Genomic DNA, 17,577 nt, shown 5'->3' with positions numbered 1-17,577 from the left:
GAGATGCCTGATTTTCTTTAGATAACAAGTAATCTTTTAATGTTCCAACTACCTGGTCTTTGTTGTAAAGCTCCTATATATCCTAGCTCCTCTCCTACCTCTTTGGAGCAGTCCCTCAGAGCCATCTGAGGGGCTGTCATCCCGCCTCGAGTCCTCCCGCCAAATAAAACATTAACTCTCAATTTTTAGGCTGTGCATTTATGTCAGACGATAAAAGGAAAAGCTGTTTTTGTACATGCCAGTATGAAATGGCCCATTCTACTAGGGGAGAGTTTTCTATTTCTCATTCTAGTTTATAATACAGAGAGAAGTCTAGCTCTTTACCTTAAACAGCCTTAAATGAATTCTACTTGCAGGGAATAATCGGGGATCCAACCACGGCCCAACAGCAACCACTTGGAGACCCACGTTCCCAGCCACTGGATTGCTTGAGCCTCAGGAGCAAGACATCTTATTTCCAAGTTTAGCTGCCCATGTAACTGTAAGCTTTTACTGGAAAACTCTTCCACTCAGGGACTTAAAACCAGGGGGTCAAGACAATGTGAAGCATTATCTCCTCCCCTGGCCTCCCAGAGTCCCCTGCCCAGCCTCCAGCCTGTCCCTGTGTAAACCTAACTCCCTCTTAGCCCCGCCCCACCGGTAGAGCTACCCAGGCCCCGCCCAGGAAGTTCCGCCTCTCATCTCGCGGATGTGAAGATGTTTACGGACCCGGAAGTGGAGAGCGCGGAGGAAAGGTCACACAGCAGAGGGTAAGTTCCTTTTTTCTAATATAAATCTGTACTGCGCGGTCCCCCTTCCTCCGTCTTCAGGATTTGGGAGTCACTGCGAACCTAGAGCCCCAGCACCCGGCCCCCTGGCCACGTAAGTCCGGACGCGCCGCTACAGGTCGGGGATCTTTTCCTTTGGGTCTGAAACCGCTCTGAGGCTGGTCTCTGCCCTTGGCTTTTTTGCATTCGGTCACGGAGACACTGCCTTTCCTGATATTTTCCTGCTAAGAACCCTATACTCCCTCCCTCCGACCCCGCCAGTGTAACATCCTCTTCCTCGCGTCCCCAGCCTCGCCCTCTTGGCCCCTGGAGAGCAACGCCGGCCGCCCCGCTCCCGGGAGGCCGCGTCCTCTCCCAGGTCCCGGTATGCTGGGGAGCCCAGCCCTCTCCTGAGACCTCCTGCCTCCCAGCCCCTCTGTCCCAGCGTCCTCAGGGCTGTGCATCTGCTCCGCGGGCCTCCCCTTCGTAGTCAGCCCTTCCCCCACCCCACATAGGGGGAGGTGACGTGAGGCAGCCGTGTGACACTCCCCCCCCAGTATTGTTACATCCCAAATTCCACCCCGCTGGAAAACGGTCTCTCCGTTGAAGCGGGCATCCTATTCACTCGTCCGTAAGTACCTGGGCGAGGGGTTCAGTTGAAACAGAGAGAGAGCAGCTCAGAGGAAAGTAGAAACACTGAGGTGAAAAGAATGGTAGAAAATCGATGATGTAGTTTAGGATGGCTGAGGCACTTGCAAAACGATAGTAAATAGATTTATCCCTTAAAGTAGCAGGTGGATAAAATAGACACGTGAATAAAGGAACAGGATCTCCGGCCATTGGAGAGCCACAGCAGGAGAGGGGCCCTGGGTCGGCGGGAAGGCGGGAAGACAGGGTGACTAACGACGGTTAGGCGCTTCACACAGGGAGTGGGAGAGAGTTTAAAAGACTTGGAACCATGGCCTTCAAAGCATGCTGGTCCCGGAGGACAGAGGACAGCTATTGACTTGAAGAGCAGAGGAAGAGAAAGAGCAGGAAGGAGGCACAGCCACCTGGGGTGTGAGAGTGGGGAGGAAGGGAGGGTGAAAGGTTAGAAGGGATGTAAGCCGGAGGGCCGACAGGGAGCAGAGGTGGAGGAAGAATCAGGCAGAAATCCGTGGAGATACGGGGCAATCAGAAAGGTTGGGGGGAAGGAGCAGCAAGAGGGGGAACACGTTGCCGATTGGGGCAGGACCGGGGCGAGGGAGGGGACAGGAGCGCAGCAGGGACAGAGGGAGGGTAGAGGGGAACAAAGATAGTGACACAAACAAATAGGGAGACAGATAAAGAATGAAATGGAAACACACAGTGCAGGTTGAGGGGGCAAACTGAATGCAGATGGCAGGTGAGATGTTGGATGTGGACGACTAATCTGTGTCATACTGATTGATGGCTTTACAATGTAATACATTTAGCGTTTGTTTGCTTAAATCACACACCTCTGGCTAGATAGTCAAAGGGAACGAAATCGTTCTATTCAGGGAAATATCTGCACTGCAGTGAGCATTACTGCATTATTTAGGACATCTGAGTTGCAGAATGAGCTAAAATGTCTGTTCATACATGGGTGGACAGAAAATTTATGTCAGCCATGAATTAAGACAGTGCTAGGACAGAAGAAGGGCACTACTTGGAAACCTGAAATGTAAGACTCATAGAGCCTTGGAGTGTAAAGGTTGTCCTGAGGGCTGGGTGAAGAGGGAAACGGGGAGATGTTGGCCAAAGGTTACAAACGTTGAGTTGTAAAATAAAATAGTGCAACCCGCACATCTAACGTACAGCCTGCTGACTGTAGTTACTCTCATAGTGCGACTGTATACTTGGAATCACCACACAGAGACAAAATGGTAATCTCGAGTTGACAGAAGTATAAATTACTTTCTTGTGAGAATTATTGCACAGTGTGTACACTTGTCAAATAATCGCTTTGTAGGCCTCACCACGAGTGGAGTGAGATACCAAGAAATGTGAAGAAGTGCCTGGTTGGCCTCTGTGTGGTTTCCTGTCCTGAGTCCCTCCTGTGACAGTGGGCAGAAGAGGACTGTTTAGTGCACGTGGTGAGGTTCCCCCGATGTGTGTGGTTGTGGCACAGGAAGTGGGTATGTTTTTTAGGAGCATTAAACAGAATGTTTTCAGCTTGAAAGATTGATCTCTGAAGACTCCACTTGTCTGAGGAAGAAGTCGGGAAGAAGAGGAAGAAGAAAGAAAAGGAGTCAGGAATGGCTCCTTCTCAGGTAAAGTCATATTTTCAGTTTTCTCTTTATTATCAAAGTATAGTGAGTTTACAATGTTGTGTCAATTTCTGATGTACAGCGTAACGTTACCTTCATACACACACACACACACACACAGACGTATATTCCTTTTCATGTTCTTTTTCATTATAGGTTGCTACAAGGTATTGAATATAGTTCCCTGTGCTATACAGTATAAAGTTGTTTATCTATTTTATATAGTAGTTAGTATCTGCAAATCTCGAAATTCCAATTTATCCCTTCCCACCCCACTGTTCCCCCTGGTAACCCCTTAGTTTGTCTTCTATGTCTGTAAGTCAGTTGCTCTTTTGTAAATAAGTTTATGTGTCTTTTTTTTTTTTTAGGCTCTTTTTTCTAGATTCCACATATAAGTGATATTCTATAGTATTTTTTTCTTTTTCCTGCTTTCTTCACTTAGAATGATGAACTCCACAGTCATCCATGTTGCTACACATGACATCATATTATTCTTTTTTATGGCGGAGTAGTACTCCATTGTATATATACATCACATCAGTTGATTATTTTGTCTGTCCTTCCAAAATGCCCTCTTTTGGACTTGCTAATCTTGTCTGACTCTGAAGTATCCTGCATGACACCTGTACATTCACAGTCACCCAGCTCCTTTCCTCAGTGTTTGTCATCTCCACTTAGATTCCATCCCCGTGACCCAGTGACCTGGAACATGCGAAGAGTCTCCACTGAGCATTGTCCTGGGCAGGGCTTCACACTAGTGGATTCAAAGAACTGGTGTGTCAGTGCTGTTGGTCAGCAGGGTTGTGTAGTGGCCCATCTGGATGCACTGTCCAATCTCTATAAATCAAGATAAGGGAGCTGCACATGTTTAAAATAAATAAGTAAACCTAATTACCTCCCCCCAAAATAAAACCAAAATATAAATAAAGCAAAATATAAAAAAAAAAATTTTACACAAGGTCCTGGGTTCAGTCCCCAGTACCTCCATGAAAATAAACAGTAGCTGCATGTGGATGTCGGTATTAATGTGGAAAATACCTTGTAAAATCTGGAAATAGAGCAATAAGGGGAAATTTGTTGTGACTTTTTCTCAGAGAATCGAAGCCAAATGAGTGAGTCAGTGACTGAAATCATAATAATTAAGAAATATAAGTGATAGAGGGTGTTTTATTCCATCATCTATTTTAAACTATGAAATAAATCTAAGTGTTTCTTTTTTCTTTTTTTTTTTTTTTAAGTTTTTTTGGGGGAGGTAATTAGGTTTGCTTAGTATTTATTTTTAGAGGTGGTCCTGGGGATTGAACCCAGTACCTTGTGTATGCTAAGCATCTGCTCTACCACTTGAGCTATACCCTCCCTCCTAAATCTAAGTGTTTGAGGGTTGGAAATTCTTTATATCACTTTCATTACCTCCATTCTTCTGTTTTTTCCTGTTCACTGTGTTGGGTGTGTTGTTTGGCCCATAAGGTTTCAGCTTCATTGTTTTACAGGTAAATACCCAGTTTCCCAGCACCATTTGTTATGAGCCTGTCTTTTTTTCACTCTGCAATCTTAACATCCTTGTCAGTACATTTTAAATAGATGTGAAGGATTGTATCTGAGCATTCTCTTCTCTTCCATTGATTTTTGTGCCTGTGTCTAAGCCAGTAATGTGCCATCTTGATTACTTTGTAGGATGCTTTGAAATCTGAAAAAAGGAGGCCTCCATGTTTCTTCTTCCAGCTTTTTGGGTATTTGGGGCCCTTCGAGATTCCATATAACCTTTAGTGTGTTTTTGCTATTTCTGCAGAGAAAGCCATTGGAATTTGATAATGACTCCACTGAATGTGTAGAAGAGTTTGGGTAGTTTGGACATTTCAAGAGTATTAATACTTGCAGTGCATGAGTACAGGTTGTCCATTTATGTGTATCTTTTTGGATTTCTTTTAGGAATGTTTAGTAGTTTTCAATTTACAAATCCTTACCCTTTTTGGCAAATGTATTCCCTAAATATTTCATCCCTTTTTAAATACTTACTAAATAGTTTTCTTCTCTAATTTCCCATTGACTTTGTCCACTGTATACAGAAATGCAGCTGATTTTTGCACGTTGGTTTTGTATTGTGCAACTTTTCTAAAATTATTATTTGATGTACCAATTTTCTTGTGGAATATTTACAGGTTATAAATATATAACCATATCATATAAGAAACAAGATAATTTTACTTCTTTTTCACTTTGTGAGACTTTGATTTCTTTTTTGTGTCTAATTGCACTGGCAGGACTTTCAGTACTTTTTAAAACAGTAGTGCAGAGAGTACATCCTTGCCTTCTTCCTGATCTGAGAGGAGAAAACTTCCAGTCCTTCACTTTTTAGTATGATGTTAGCTGTACGTGTTTCATAAATCATATTCATTTGTTTTCTTCACTCATGGGGGAAGGTAGTTTGGTTTATTGATTAGTTACTTACTTGAGTACTGGGGTTTGAACCCTGGAGCCTGTGCATGCTAGGCATGCACTCTACCACTGATGCCCATGCCATAAGTGATATTCATTCTGTTGAGAACATTTACTGTTTCTATTTTGTTGAGTGTTTATGTGTTGAAAGGTTGTTGAATTTTTCACAATGCTTTTTTATGGATGAGTTGAGATGATTTGTGTGTTTTTTTTTTCTTTCATCTCTTAATGTGGTCTATCAAATGAATTGATTTTTGTATATTATGTTCCCCTTGCCTTATAGGAATAAAATCCTTTTGCTCATGAAGTCAGATATTTTGAATGTGCTGTTGAAGTTGGTTTGCTAGTACTTTGTCAAGGATTTTGCATCAGTATTCATGAGAGTATTGGTTTTTAGTTCCCCTTTCTTGTTGGGTCTTTCTGTGGGTTTTGTTTCAGGATCTTGCATGCAGAATTTTTTGCTGGACTGAAGTTTTTTTTTTTTTGAAATTAATCTTTTTTAAATGGTAGAATTCTGCGGTGCACTTATTTGATACTGGGTTTTTCTTTGTTTGAGATCTTACTACTTGAGACTCTCTAGTCATAATTCAGTTCAATTGTTTTTATGTTTTAATGATTGAGGTTTAGTAGGTTGTGTGTTTCTAAAAATGTTCTAGATTATGTGGTTTGTAGGCATTATTGTTTATAGCATTCCCTTATAGTCCTTGAAAAACTGACTTCCATATGAATTGCTTGTGTTATTTGTGTGTTTTTTTTTTTATGAGGGGGAGGTACTTACATTTCTTCATTGATTTCCACTTGGAGGAGGAGGTACTGGGGACTGAACCCAGGACCTCTTGGGGGCTGAGCATGTGCTGTACCACTTGAGGGATACCCTCCCCCCATATCAGTTGCAGTGTCTTTTGTTTCATACCTGCTTTTCATTCTTTTTTCCTTCTTTTTTCCTTATCTAGTTAAGGGTTTTTCCATTTAAGTTTTTTCAAAACACCAACTCTTGCTTTATTGATATTTAAATGTTTCTAATTTCCTTTTCCTTCTCTCTGGTCAAATCTTATTTCACTCTTTCTTTTTGCTAAAGTTGGATTTAGTTTGATCTTCTATTTCTACTTTCTTGAGATGTAAAAATGGTTTTCTTATTTGAAATCTTTTGCATTTTGTTGTAACCATTTTGCTATGTTGCCTTCCCTTTCACCACAGCCTTCACTGCGTGCTATAAATTATGGCATGTTGTCTTTTCATTTTATCCAAATGTTCAAGAATATTCGTGTGATTTCTTCTTTGTGCCATTGATTGTGTAAGAATTAGTTGCTTAGTTTCCATATTTTGCAGAATTTTTCTTTTTTCTTCCTCCTGTTTTAGTTTTATTTCATTGTGATTACAACAAGTTAACCTTTTATGATCTCTGTGTCTTAAAATTGTTAGGATTTCTTTCGTGGCCTAACATGTGCTCTGTCATGGAGGATATTTCATGTGTGCTTGAGAAGCACGTGTTTTCTGCTGCTGCTGTTGGAGTGATCTGTACGTGTGTGTCATGTCCAGTCGGTCTGTAGTGTTGTTCAGGTCCTGTGATTCCTTTGATCTTCAGTCTGGTTCCATCCAGAAGTGAAACTGGGTCACTGAAGTCCTCAACTATTGCTGAGCTGATTCTGTTTCTTTCATTTCTGTTCACGTTTGCTTCATTTTGGGGGAAGCTCTAATGTTAGGTATAAACATAGAATTCCTTTATCTTCTTGGTGAACGGACTCTTAACTTTATGGAATATCTTTTGTGTTCTGTGTCATTTTTTATCTTTATTTTGTCATGTTCTCAAACACAGTTTATGTTGGGGAACACAGCAGACTGGTGCATGGGTGCTAGAAGAATTTACCAAAGACAAAAACTGGAAATAGAAAAGGAAAGTATCAGATTACACTGCCATAGACAGCAGTGGAGCACACACACGAGGTGTGCCTGTGTGAGTGTTGAGATGAAAGTCCAGGGTCTTTTTCGGGGTGGGGCGGAGGAGCAGGTGAGCTCAATGGGTTGGGGGCTGTGCCCAAGTTTTTTGATTGGCTGTAGGTGAGGTAAGAATCTCAGGGTTGTGAAGGGCTGTGGGATTTATGATGGATAAGTTGGGGACCAGCCTGAAAGAAGCCACTCTGAGCTAGTGTGAGATTGGGTGTTACCTGGGGCTGTTAGTTTGTTGGGGCGAACACACCCAGGACAGAACATACTTTATCTTTGGGGTGATGGAAGGCAGCCTTCTGAGCATTCAGGAATGGGGGCTGTTGGACTTTGAAGGATGTCATTTGGCCCCACAGTGTAGTCGCCTGCTCTCTTTAGGTGGGATGGCTTCTCCCACCCTTTCAGTTTTAGCTTTTCCCTCTCCTTAGATTTGTGACAGTTAACAGTTCCCACTCTCTGACACACTCCCTCTGTGTCTGTGTCTCTGTGTCACTCCCTGTCTGTTTTTCCTCTCGTTGCTTCCTCTGTTGGTCCCTGCTGAGGCACATGGTACAGTGGTGAGAGGCTGGAGCCCCGACCAGGCCACTTCACTCAACTGTAATTTCAGAAGGAATGCATCCAGTGTTTCCTTTTTTAAAATTGAGTTACAGTTGATTTACAGTCTTCTGTTAGTTTATGGTGTGCATCTGAGTGATACAGTTATGCATGCATATAGAAATTCTTTTTCATTAAAGATTATTTTGAGGTGTTGAATATAGTCCCTGTGCTATATGCAGTAGGACCTTGTTGTTTTTCTGTTGTATCTGTAGTAATTTGTATGTGCTAATCCCAAACTCCTGATGTATATCCCTCCCCCACTTTCCTCTTTGGTCGCCATGAATATGTTTTTTATGTCTGTGTGTCTGTTTTAAAATAAGTTCAATTTTATCATTTTGTTAGATTCCACTATGAGTGGTAGCATATATATGTGTCTTTCTCTGACTTACTTCACTTAGTATGATAATCCCTAGGCACATCCATGTTGCTGCCACTGGCATTTAATTATTTTTTTAATGCTCAGTACTCTTTCACTCTATATATTCCACAACACATTTATTTAGTCTCTGGCAAAGGACATTTATGTTGCTTCCATGGCTCAGTTACTGTAAATGCTGCTGCTGTGCACATTGGGATGCATGACTCTGTTTGCATTCGAATTTTCTCCCGATCAGTGCCCAGGAGTGGGATTGCTGGATCAAAGGGTATGTCTATTTTTAGGTTTTTAAGGGATGTCTGTAGTGTGTTTTATGGTGGCTGGACCAAGTTACATTCCTACCAACAGTGTAGGGTTTCCATTTCTCCAAAGCCTGTCCAGGATTTCTCTGTAACTCATTGTTTGATTCCTAAGGTTGAATTTCAGAGCCCAACCCTCTGAGTTCAGGTGCTTGCTGTGACATTTCTTAGCTTCTTGAGCTGAGTTTCTCAGTGTGTTTCTGACACAGTTTTGTCCCTTGTAAAAAGGGAACAGATCTTTCCTAATGAGATAATATGTTGATAACAAATTCATGCCATTAAATTACTTATTTTGAAGAATGTTTAGCCTATAGGAAGTATTCCAACACTGTTAATCGTTGTTATTATCACCATCATAATTGAAATTTTCACATTTCTATAAAGCTAATGTGGACTTTGTCATCTCTGAAGACACTGCTCATTCTGTAGCTCATCTGGATATTGACTGTCACTCTGTGTGTAGGACAGAATATCTACTGCATTGGCATAGACATTTCACTGAGTTTGATACATGTGTTCCATGGATTCTCCACACAGACAAAAAAAAAAATCACTATTAGTTGAATGATATCATAATCTCTTAGGAAGACATGTAAGAATTGAAAAAAAAATTAAAAAATAAAATGGGGAGACACAACTTGCTCCAAATACTTAACTTCCATCTGTCAGAATACTTACTTCACCAGAAACAATCCTTACCCTTCTCACTTTTCACTTTGTATGGAGATAAGAATTCTCCTCTTTACCCCTTGGTGTAATACGTTTCATTTCAGGAACAGCTAATCTTTGAGGATGTGGCCATCAGATTCTCGCAGGAGGAGTGGGAATGCCTGGTCCCTGCTCAGAGGGCCTTGTACAGGGATGTGATGTTGGAGACCTATAGGAACCTGCTGTCTGTGGGTGAGAGAACTTCCCTGTTGATGTTGAGATTTGCTCTTGGGTATTTGCATTTTCCCCTGTGTGCCTGTTGACAGCCCCTGTTTTGGTTAATCTGAAAGTACTGTTGTCTCAGTCATGATATAGTACAGTGACTTTAAACTGACCGTTTCTTCAGATGATCTGCCCATTTCATGTTGTATGAGGGGTTGTTCCAGGGCTGAATTATAAATAAAGCTCAGTGGCAAACTTAAAGAATTCCCAATTTCCTGTCTTCTACCTTCTACCTTGGCTTTTTACTCCGTATTGTTAGGAAGAGAGCTAGATATCTGAATACCACACTGTTTTTTATATATTCAGGAGGCATGTGGTGGGAAGTTATCAAACATTTTCCTAGACACATCTGGAGAGTCCTCACTCCTCAGCTAAACAAGAGAGTTGTGTTTCTAGAAAAGACAGAGGATTTTGCATTTCTTCCTTCAGATAGGCACGGGTTTCTTTTTCTGATCTGAATATTATCTCCATTTTGGGGGAGAATAGCAAACAGCCCTAAACTATGGGACATGACTTGAAAATAGGAAAAATCAAAACAAACAACAAATACCCCAGTGGGTCAGAATGTTAGAGAAATGTGCGCACAGGTCAGCCCTCAGAGGGCAGAGAGGAAGCCACAGCATTAATAGTGTTTGGGGTCCTCTTTTCACAGTGGAGAGTTCATTGGGCAAACAGAAGTTTATTTTTGTTGAAAACTCTTGAAGGAAATATTTGATCTCCCCAACTTATGGGTGTATTTTCTTTCTTAGGAAGCATTTTGGAAAAAAAATTTTATTTTTAATTTGTTTGTGAAATTCTTAACTTTTTCTCTACTGAATTTGTTTCCCTGTTCTAAACGGCCATGAATTTCAGGTATTAGTTACATATGCTAGATTTAAATTATGTGCTTTCACAGGCTATTTTCTGTTCCTTAGAGTTTCTTCCTTTACAATAAGTATGGTAATTCTGTTTAGCATAATAGTTTCATCCTTAATTATGAAACAGCAGTATCTACTGTTAATTGGCATGTGCTTTGGAGTTACGATAAAATACATTCATTCATAGTAAAACTGTTTCATTTGTGTCCTTTTGTCATAGGTTGTTTGAAATTAGGCTGCCCTAAAATTATAAGAATTACCTTTGATCACTTTATTTTCGGTAAAGAATTTTATTTTTTTGTGTGTTCCTAACATTTATAAGATTATGCTAGGGAGGTTCATAACTCTGTTTGGTATAAGTACTAGTTTTAGTGTACTCTCATGTATTTAATGTGAAACATTTATTAATGAATTTTAATGAATGGGATACTATGGTTCTTTATAGATATGTCTCGTATACATGTGATCAAGAAATTACAACTAAAGGTAAACATGGATAGAAAATTTTTCCAAACAGCAATGACAGAAAGACATGAAAGGACTGAAAGAAAACATTTTGACCCCAGGAGCATTCAGGAAAATGCATATGACAGTGACTCTCAGCAGAGAGATGAGGAAAGAAATCACAAAGGAACGTCTGTAAATGGTAGTGGAAATCTGCGTGAAGAGGGAGACCAACGTGCCACAAGTGGTGCAGGGACCGAGCCCAGGGGAAACAGACTTGCATTAAGCTTTCAGAATGAACTGCATATTTTTAAAAGTGAAGAGAAAATTGATTTTTTTAATGAAGCTGACAAGACGGGCAACAGGAGTGCCTCATTTTCACCACTTCTAGGAAATTCTTCTAGTGTCCAAACCAACATTTCTGAAATAGATGGGAGTGATTTTATGCATCCTTTAGTACTGACACAAGACCTGAAGACATACAGTGAAAGACTGTACAAAAGTACTCAGAGTAGCAAAGCTCTTCTCCAAGGATCATACCTCAGTAGACACCAGATCATCCATATGAAGGAGAAGTTAGATAAATGTGATGTATGTGGGAAAGTCTTTCCTTTCCATTCAAAACTTGTAAGACATCAGAGAATTCATACTGGTGAGAGACCTTACAAATGTAATTTCTGTGGTAAGGTCTTTAATCATAAAGACACACTTCGGAGGCACGAGAGAATTCATACTGGAGAGAAACCTTACAAATGTAATGAGTGTGGCAAGGTATTTAACCACAGAGGAAATCTTGCAAAGCATTATAGGAGTCATTCTGAAGCGAGACCTTATAAATGCACTGAGTGTGGCAAAAGCTTTCGTGAGAGATCACATTTCAGGCAACATCAAGCAATCCATTCAGGAGAAAGACCATATAAATGTGACGTCTGTGGAAAAGCCTTTGCTCAAAATTCATATCTTGTAGTTCATTATAGAATTCATACTGGGGAGAAACGTTTTAAATGTAATGACTGTGGCAAGGTCTTTCGCTATAAATCAACCCTTCAAAGTCATCAGACAATTCATACTGGAGAGAAACCTTATCAATGTTGTGAGTGTGGCAAGGTCTTCAGCTGTAAATCAACCCTTAGAAGTCACCACGGAATTCATACTGAAGAGAGACCTTATAAATGTAGTGAGTGTGGCAGGGCCTTTCGTCTCAAAGGAGTGTTTGTGAACCATCTGAGAATTCATACTGGAGAGAAGCCTTATCAATGTAGTGAGTGTGGCAAGGTCTTCAGGTGTAAATCAACCCTCAGAATTCATCATGGGATTCATACTGAAGACAGACCTTATAAATGTAATGAGTGTGGCAGGGCCTTTCGTCGCAAAGGAGAGGTTGCAAAACATCAGAGAATTCATACAAGACAGATACCTTACAAATGTAATGTGTGCAGCAATGTTTTTAGTACAAAAAGAAACCTTAAAAGTCATCAGAGAATTCATTCTTGACAGAGACCTTATCAACATAATAAGGGTTTCAGAACCTTACATCAGGCCTAACACATTACAGAACAACAACTAATGCAGTCAGGAGAAAAACCATAACAATGTGATGTACGTGGGAAATGCTTTGATATTCACACCGTGATAGGCATCGGATTATTCATAGTGAGGAGGAACCTTTCAATAGTAACGAGTGTTGAAAAGCCTTTCCTCACATCTCAACTCTGACTACGCCTCAGGGAGTAGATACACAGGAGAAACCATATCAATATGGTATATGTGCGAAGGTCATCATTCAAAATTGACACTTTAAATTCATAGGCGATTCATTGTGGGGAGAGATGATGGACGTGCTATGAATGTGGAAAAGCCTCACTTACCATCAGATAATCCATACTGGACAAATCGGGGAAATGCAATGAATGTCTCAGTGTCTTCAGTCAAAATTCATAACTCAGAGTCAACCAGCAATATTGTAAGTCAACTGTGCTTCAATTTAAAAAGATCCAGCATGAAATCCTATTAGAGAGGAAGGTTGCAAATATAATGTATGTGGCAAATCCTTCATTGTACTTTGAATCCTAACTTAGAGCCAGAGAATCCCTATTGGTGAGGAAAGTTAAGTAAGGGCTTTAGCAGGTGTGCACATCTTAAGCTTCATTGAAACAGCCGTCCTGGAGGGCAATCAGATACATGGGTTCAGTATCACCAGGCCTGTAGACAGGAGATTCATTCACCAGAGAAGTCATTCTGGAGATCACAGAGGCCCTGATTGGGAAAAGTCCTTACTTGGGTTTCACCTCTCACCAGTCAGCAGGTAGTCCATACTGGACAGAACAGCACAGAAAGCTCCCCCGCCCCCGACCATGAGCAGAGCAGCAGGGCGTCCAGGGACTGGTTCTTTCACAGGAGGAGCGTGACCTGTTATGTGGTGGGAACAAGGCTCAGGGAAAACTGGTCACTTTCTCCATCACGTCAGAGTAGGTGGTGTAGATATCTCTGTTTAGTGAAAAGTTCATCTTACTTTTGGAAATTGAGGGGAGAGCAGTTACCGTTAGAGAAAAGTTAATCAAAGGAGCCTGAGTGGCAGAGGAGTTTATTTCAGACTGACTAATGTGCAAAAATTGAAGAGAGTGCATTTAAAGATCTAGTTGGTTTTATTGCATGATTTGTGAATTGGGTTGCATCCCAACTTCTAAATAAGGTGGTGCTCAAAGGAGCTGTACCCTATAAAAAGCCTTTTCAGGCATAAACTGGGTGGGATAGAAAGTTATTGGTAAAGGGAAAGGTTCTCTCAGGCAAGGCTACCTTGTTTAGGGGAAGGACAGAAATCTTCCCTTGTAGCGTACCTCAGTGGCATTGAGGACACTTGACATTGATTCGTTTACTGTCGTGTTACTTCGAGGGGTGAAACTACAATTAAGTCTTGCTTTGCTGTCTCGTGGGTAAGTGACTCCACCTTGCGACTGTTTTGGGTTTTTTTGTTTGTTTTTTGTTTTTAAATAGTCCCTAAAAGCTGCTCCTTAGTCCTGAATATTCAGTATATGAATATACTTTTCCTGGGGTTTTATTCCCACCCAAATCAGTCTTATGGCATGCATCTAAATTTACATGCAGGGAAAATAGGAATACAGTAAGCATATGAAAAATACTAGAAATTTTAAAACTTCTCCAATTTCACTTTTGTCCTTGGCCAACTGAGTACAATAATTAGAGAGGAACAATATTCCTGAGTTTTCTTATAAAAATGAACCATGTAGACTGGGAAATTTTTGTTTGATAGATCAGCTAGGAATTTTGTATATCATGCAAAAACATTTGTTGTTGCTAATTTGCTTTTGTGGCCATTGAGTGGATTAAGACGGATCTCCAGCCAAAGGTTGGGTTATTCAGAGTGATATTAACGTTCAAGTGTTACGAGAATGTTCTATAATTCAGATATCTAGGGGGCCAGGGGAGAGTTTCAAGTTGTTCCAGAAATGATATGAAGAAACAAGGAATGGTGTCCAGCTTAGTCTTAATGTGATTGCTAGGTGGGGGCTGAGGGGAGCATACCCACTTAGGGCTTGAACTTCCAGTTGGTTAAAGTTGCTCAAAAGAGGAAGCCCTCAGGCTGTTTTGTCACCTTGATCACACAGGCCAAGTAGGAAGAGGTTGTGGTGAGGTGTAATCCTTCTAAGCAGAGAAGCATCCCATTGTTCAATACAGTTGTTTCAAATGCTTGAGAAAAATCTTCCTTAGATACATCACCTAAGGTTTTTACACTAAGTTGCTAAAAATTAGTATCTGGGAATGTTTTGTAGATAATATAACTAAGCAGTGTACTAGAGAAGCAATTATCAAAAGTCTGTTAAAATTTGAATTTCAAATTAGGGGATCAGATGATATGTTACGTGGTTAATTTTCTATTGCAATAAAATATGTTTATAAAATTTTTCTTAGCATTTTTTTCTCTTCCTTGTGTTTTTTCTGTAGTTTATAACGGAAGTATATAAATCAGTGAGTTATTTTGGGTGGCTTGTGATATGATAATGCTCACAAGGAAATGACTTGTAGAAAGAAGGTGCATTATAAACATGAAGAATTATTTACCTTGGAACTTCACTTAATTGAAAGCACTGGAACCACAAAATGGTGATGTGAAATCTTTTGTGGGACTTGGCTGTAGTCAGGTGTTCGAAAGTCAAGCTTCCCTTATTACTAAGTACATATAAATAACATAATGTCTCTATAGTAATTTATTGTGTCATTTTATCAATTCATTCAATGTTGCTGAACATTTTCTTTAAGAGGTAGTGAAGTATGATGATAATATTGTCGTTGGACAAATTGCAAACATACTAAATCACACTATATTGTACACATGAAAATGGTGCCTCCTACTGTGTGCAAGTTATGCAATCAAAGAAGCACTGGCTATTATCTGAATTTTGAATTCAGGTAATAGTGCTGTTGTAGGAGTGGAAGGAAGACATGATGGTAGACACAATGGCATGATGGGGAGGAACTGGAGAGATGCATTTTAAGGTGCAATTAACACATTTTGTTTCCAGAGTCCTAGTGATGCACCTGTACCTTAGCAACAAGTCTCTTGCTCCCCCATTTTGAACGTTGTATCTTTGCAACTCTCAGTGAAGCTGAAAACCTGAGAATCTTGTATCTATATGATTATAAAACTCGAATTTTGCACCTGTCGTTCCTCTATGTAAGTTTCCATGCCACACAAATCTGAAGATAAGCCCTTGGTTTATACATCCTCTGGGTTTTTCACTGAAGTAAAGTGAAGAAATCCAAGCTAAATATGTAAATTGGGCAAAGCTGTCTCTTTAAGCAAATAAAAAAATACATGATTCAGAAAATTTAACATCCTCTTCCATGAGGTGGACTTGCACCTCCAGCTTCAATTTCTCACTTTGACATGAATATTGTTCATCAATCCCCACCCATTCCATAAGGTTCTTCTAATTAAGGGGCTGGTCATTGTCATGCTTACATCAGAGTGTGTTTTAAATACTGTAGCCGCAAGTCTCAGGGCGATCTCGCTGTCCTGTTGGCGTTCCAATGAACCAAGGTGCTCCGATTAGCTCTGGACGCGGGGTGGAGGGGCCACGGCAGTCCATCTCCTGCATCTACAGGAAGTTCAGCACACACCCGACAGTGAAGATGTTGTGGACTCCCGCGAATGTGTGTGCCCAGGAGAACACGGAATTTGCTGTTGCCCAGGACGGAAGGACAGAGCAGAGGTGGACACCATGAGTGTCAAATCTCTCCCTTCTGGGAGGACGCACGCCACTTTCTCATCCTGTGAGAGCACAGTGGCGGGAAGGGCTGTTCGCCCGGGCAGTGGTACCACAGCAACCCGCCCACACTGGGTTGGTTACACTCTGGAAGTGCTTCAGGAGCTATCGCTGGAATTGCCCAAAGCTGTAGGGCTCCTGCTCCTTTAAGTAGGGACACTCCTGTTTCCCTAGGGTGACCTGTACATCAAAAGGCCATTCCCCACTCGTGGGGTTATCTGCAGGGCTTTCTTTAGCCCGTCGCCCCATGGTTGCAACAGGGCTAGCCAGGGGCCTTCAGTCTGGAGCTGGTTCTTCCATGTCCAGGTGTCCTGTGGTCTCTAGTTAACACCCTGGGGGTGCATAGTATTAAGGCGTGCGCCACTACTGAGACATTGCAGGCATCCTGCACGGGCCCAACGCTGAGCCTCTGAATGGTCCCTTGCAGTAACTTTTCCAGTGGGCTCATACCTGTACGGCAAGGTTGTTCATTCAAAAGATGTGCCGCCTGTGGCAAGACACTGTTCCAGCCTCGCCCTTGTGGTTGGAGAGCCCTCAGTTTGTCCTTTAATGTGCAATTGTACCGTTCAACCATTCCTGCTGCTTGGAGACGGTAAGTCACATGCAATGTCCAGTTAATATCATTTCCCTTGGCCCACTCCTGGGTCTGTTGGGCAGTGAAAGGGGTCCCTCTGTCACTGTGTATTTCTGAGGGAGTCCCATAAAAGGCCCATAAAACTTCCAGTGCTGTACTAGTAGCGTCTTGTGTAGCTCGGGGCACGTGCTGAGCAAAACCTAGGCCAGTAGCGGTGTCCACCACTGTCAGCAGGTACCGCAAGCCCGTACTAGGAGCAAAGGGGCCTATGCAATCTATTTGCCATCCTGCAATGGCTGAATTCCCCGTGCAATCCTCCCCATCTGTTGGGGCCATCGCCGCCAGTGCGGGTGGCGCTTAGCACACCATGGGCACTGCTGCAAGGCATCGTTGGCTTCACTGTGGCTCAGGTGAAGGCCCCATCATTCAGCTACCTGCCTCACTGTGTACAAGCCTACATGACCAAGTTTCTCGTGGAGCCAGGGACTATGTCGGGTGCTGGGACCATGGCTTGCACAGGGCGGAGTTGGGCTGGCGCGTCAGCAGCATCATCACCTGATGCCAAGGCTTGGCAGTGCCCTGGTACATGGTAAACAGTATACTGACCTTCTTGGCCTTTATCCCATAACTGTTTGCACATCTGTTGTCCCCACAGGGGTCGTTGCCCAATCATCCAGTCTTGCAGGGGCCATTGGGGTATGCACAATGTGAGGCCTCGATACACAGCCCAACTATCCATGCAGATCTGCAGGGGGCTAGGTTCATTCATCAACACCATCCACACCGCCTGTAACTCAGCCCATTGGCTGGATTGGCATT

General features: G+C 41.8%; 1 protein-coding gene across 2 annotated transcripts; it reads left to right on the top strand.

Moving 5' to 3' along the window:
* The first annotated feature begins 338 nt into the window (after nucleotides 1–338).
* Nucleotides 339–14,824, top strand: LOC105091274 (zinc finger protein OZF). 2 transcript variants are annotated; one of them, XM_031457096.2, is made up of 5 exons: nucleotides 339–749; nucleotides 2,719–2,842; nucleotides 2,922–3,019; nucleotides 9,442–9,568; nucleotides 10,901–14,824. In XM_031457096.2, the coding sequence occupies exons 3-5, from the start codon at nucleotides 3,005–3,007 to the stop codon at nucleotides 12,391–12,393; spliced, it is 1,635 nt and encodes a 544-aa protein (XP_031312956.1). In that variant the 5' UTR covers nucleotides 339–749; nucleotides 2,719–2,842; nucleotides 2,922–3,004; the 3' UTR covers nucleotides 12,394–14,824. The 2 variants fall into 2 exon arrangements, with proteins under 2 accessions (XP_031312956.1, XP_064345850.1); XM_064489780.1 differs by having other exon boundaries at nucleotides 339–861.
* The last annotated feature ends 2,753 nt before the right edge of the window (nucleotides 14,825–17,577 follow it).

This window comes from Camelus dromedarius, chromosome 9 (assembly GCF_036321535.1).
Source record: "Camelus dromedarius isolate mCamDro1 chromosome 9, mCamDro1.pat, whole genome shotgun sequence".
NCBI lineage: Eukaryota > Metazoa > Chordata > Mammalia > Artiodactyla > Camelidae > Camelus > Camelus dromedarius.
The sequence above is the reverse complement of the archived record's forward strand: the minus strand, read 5'-3'. Positions and strand labels throughout refer to the sequence as shown.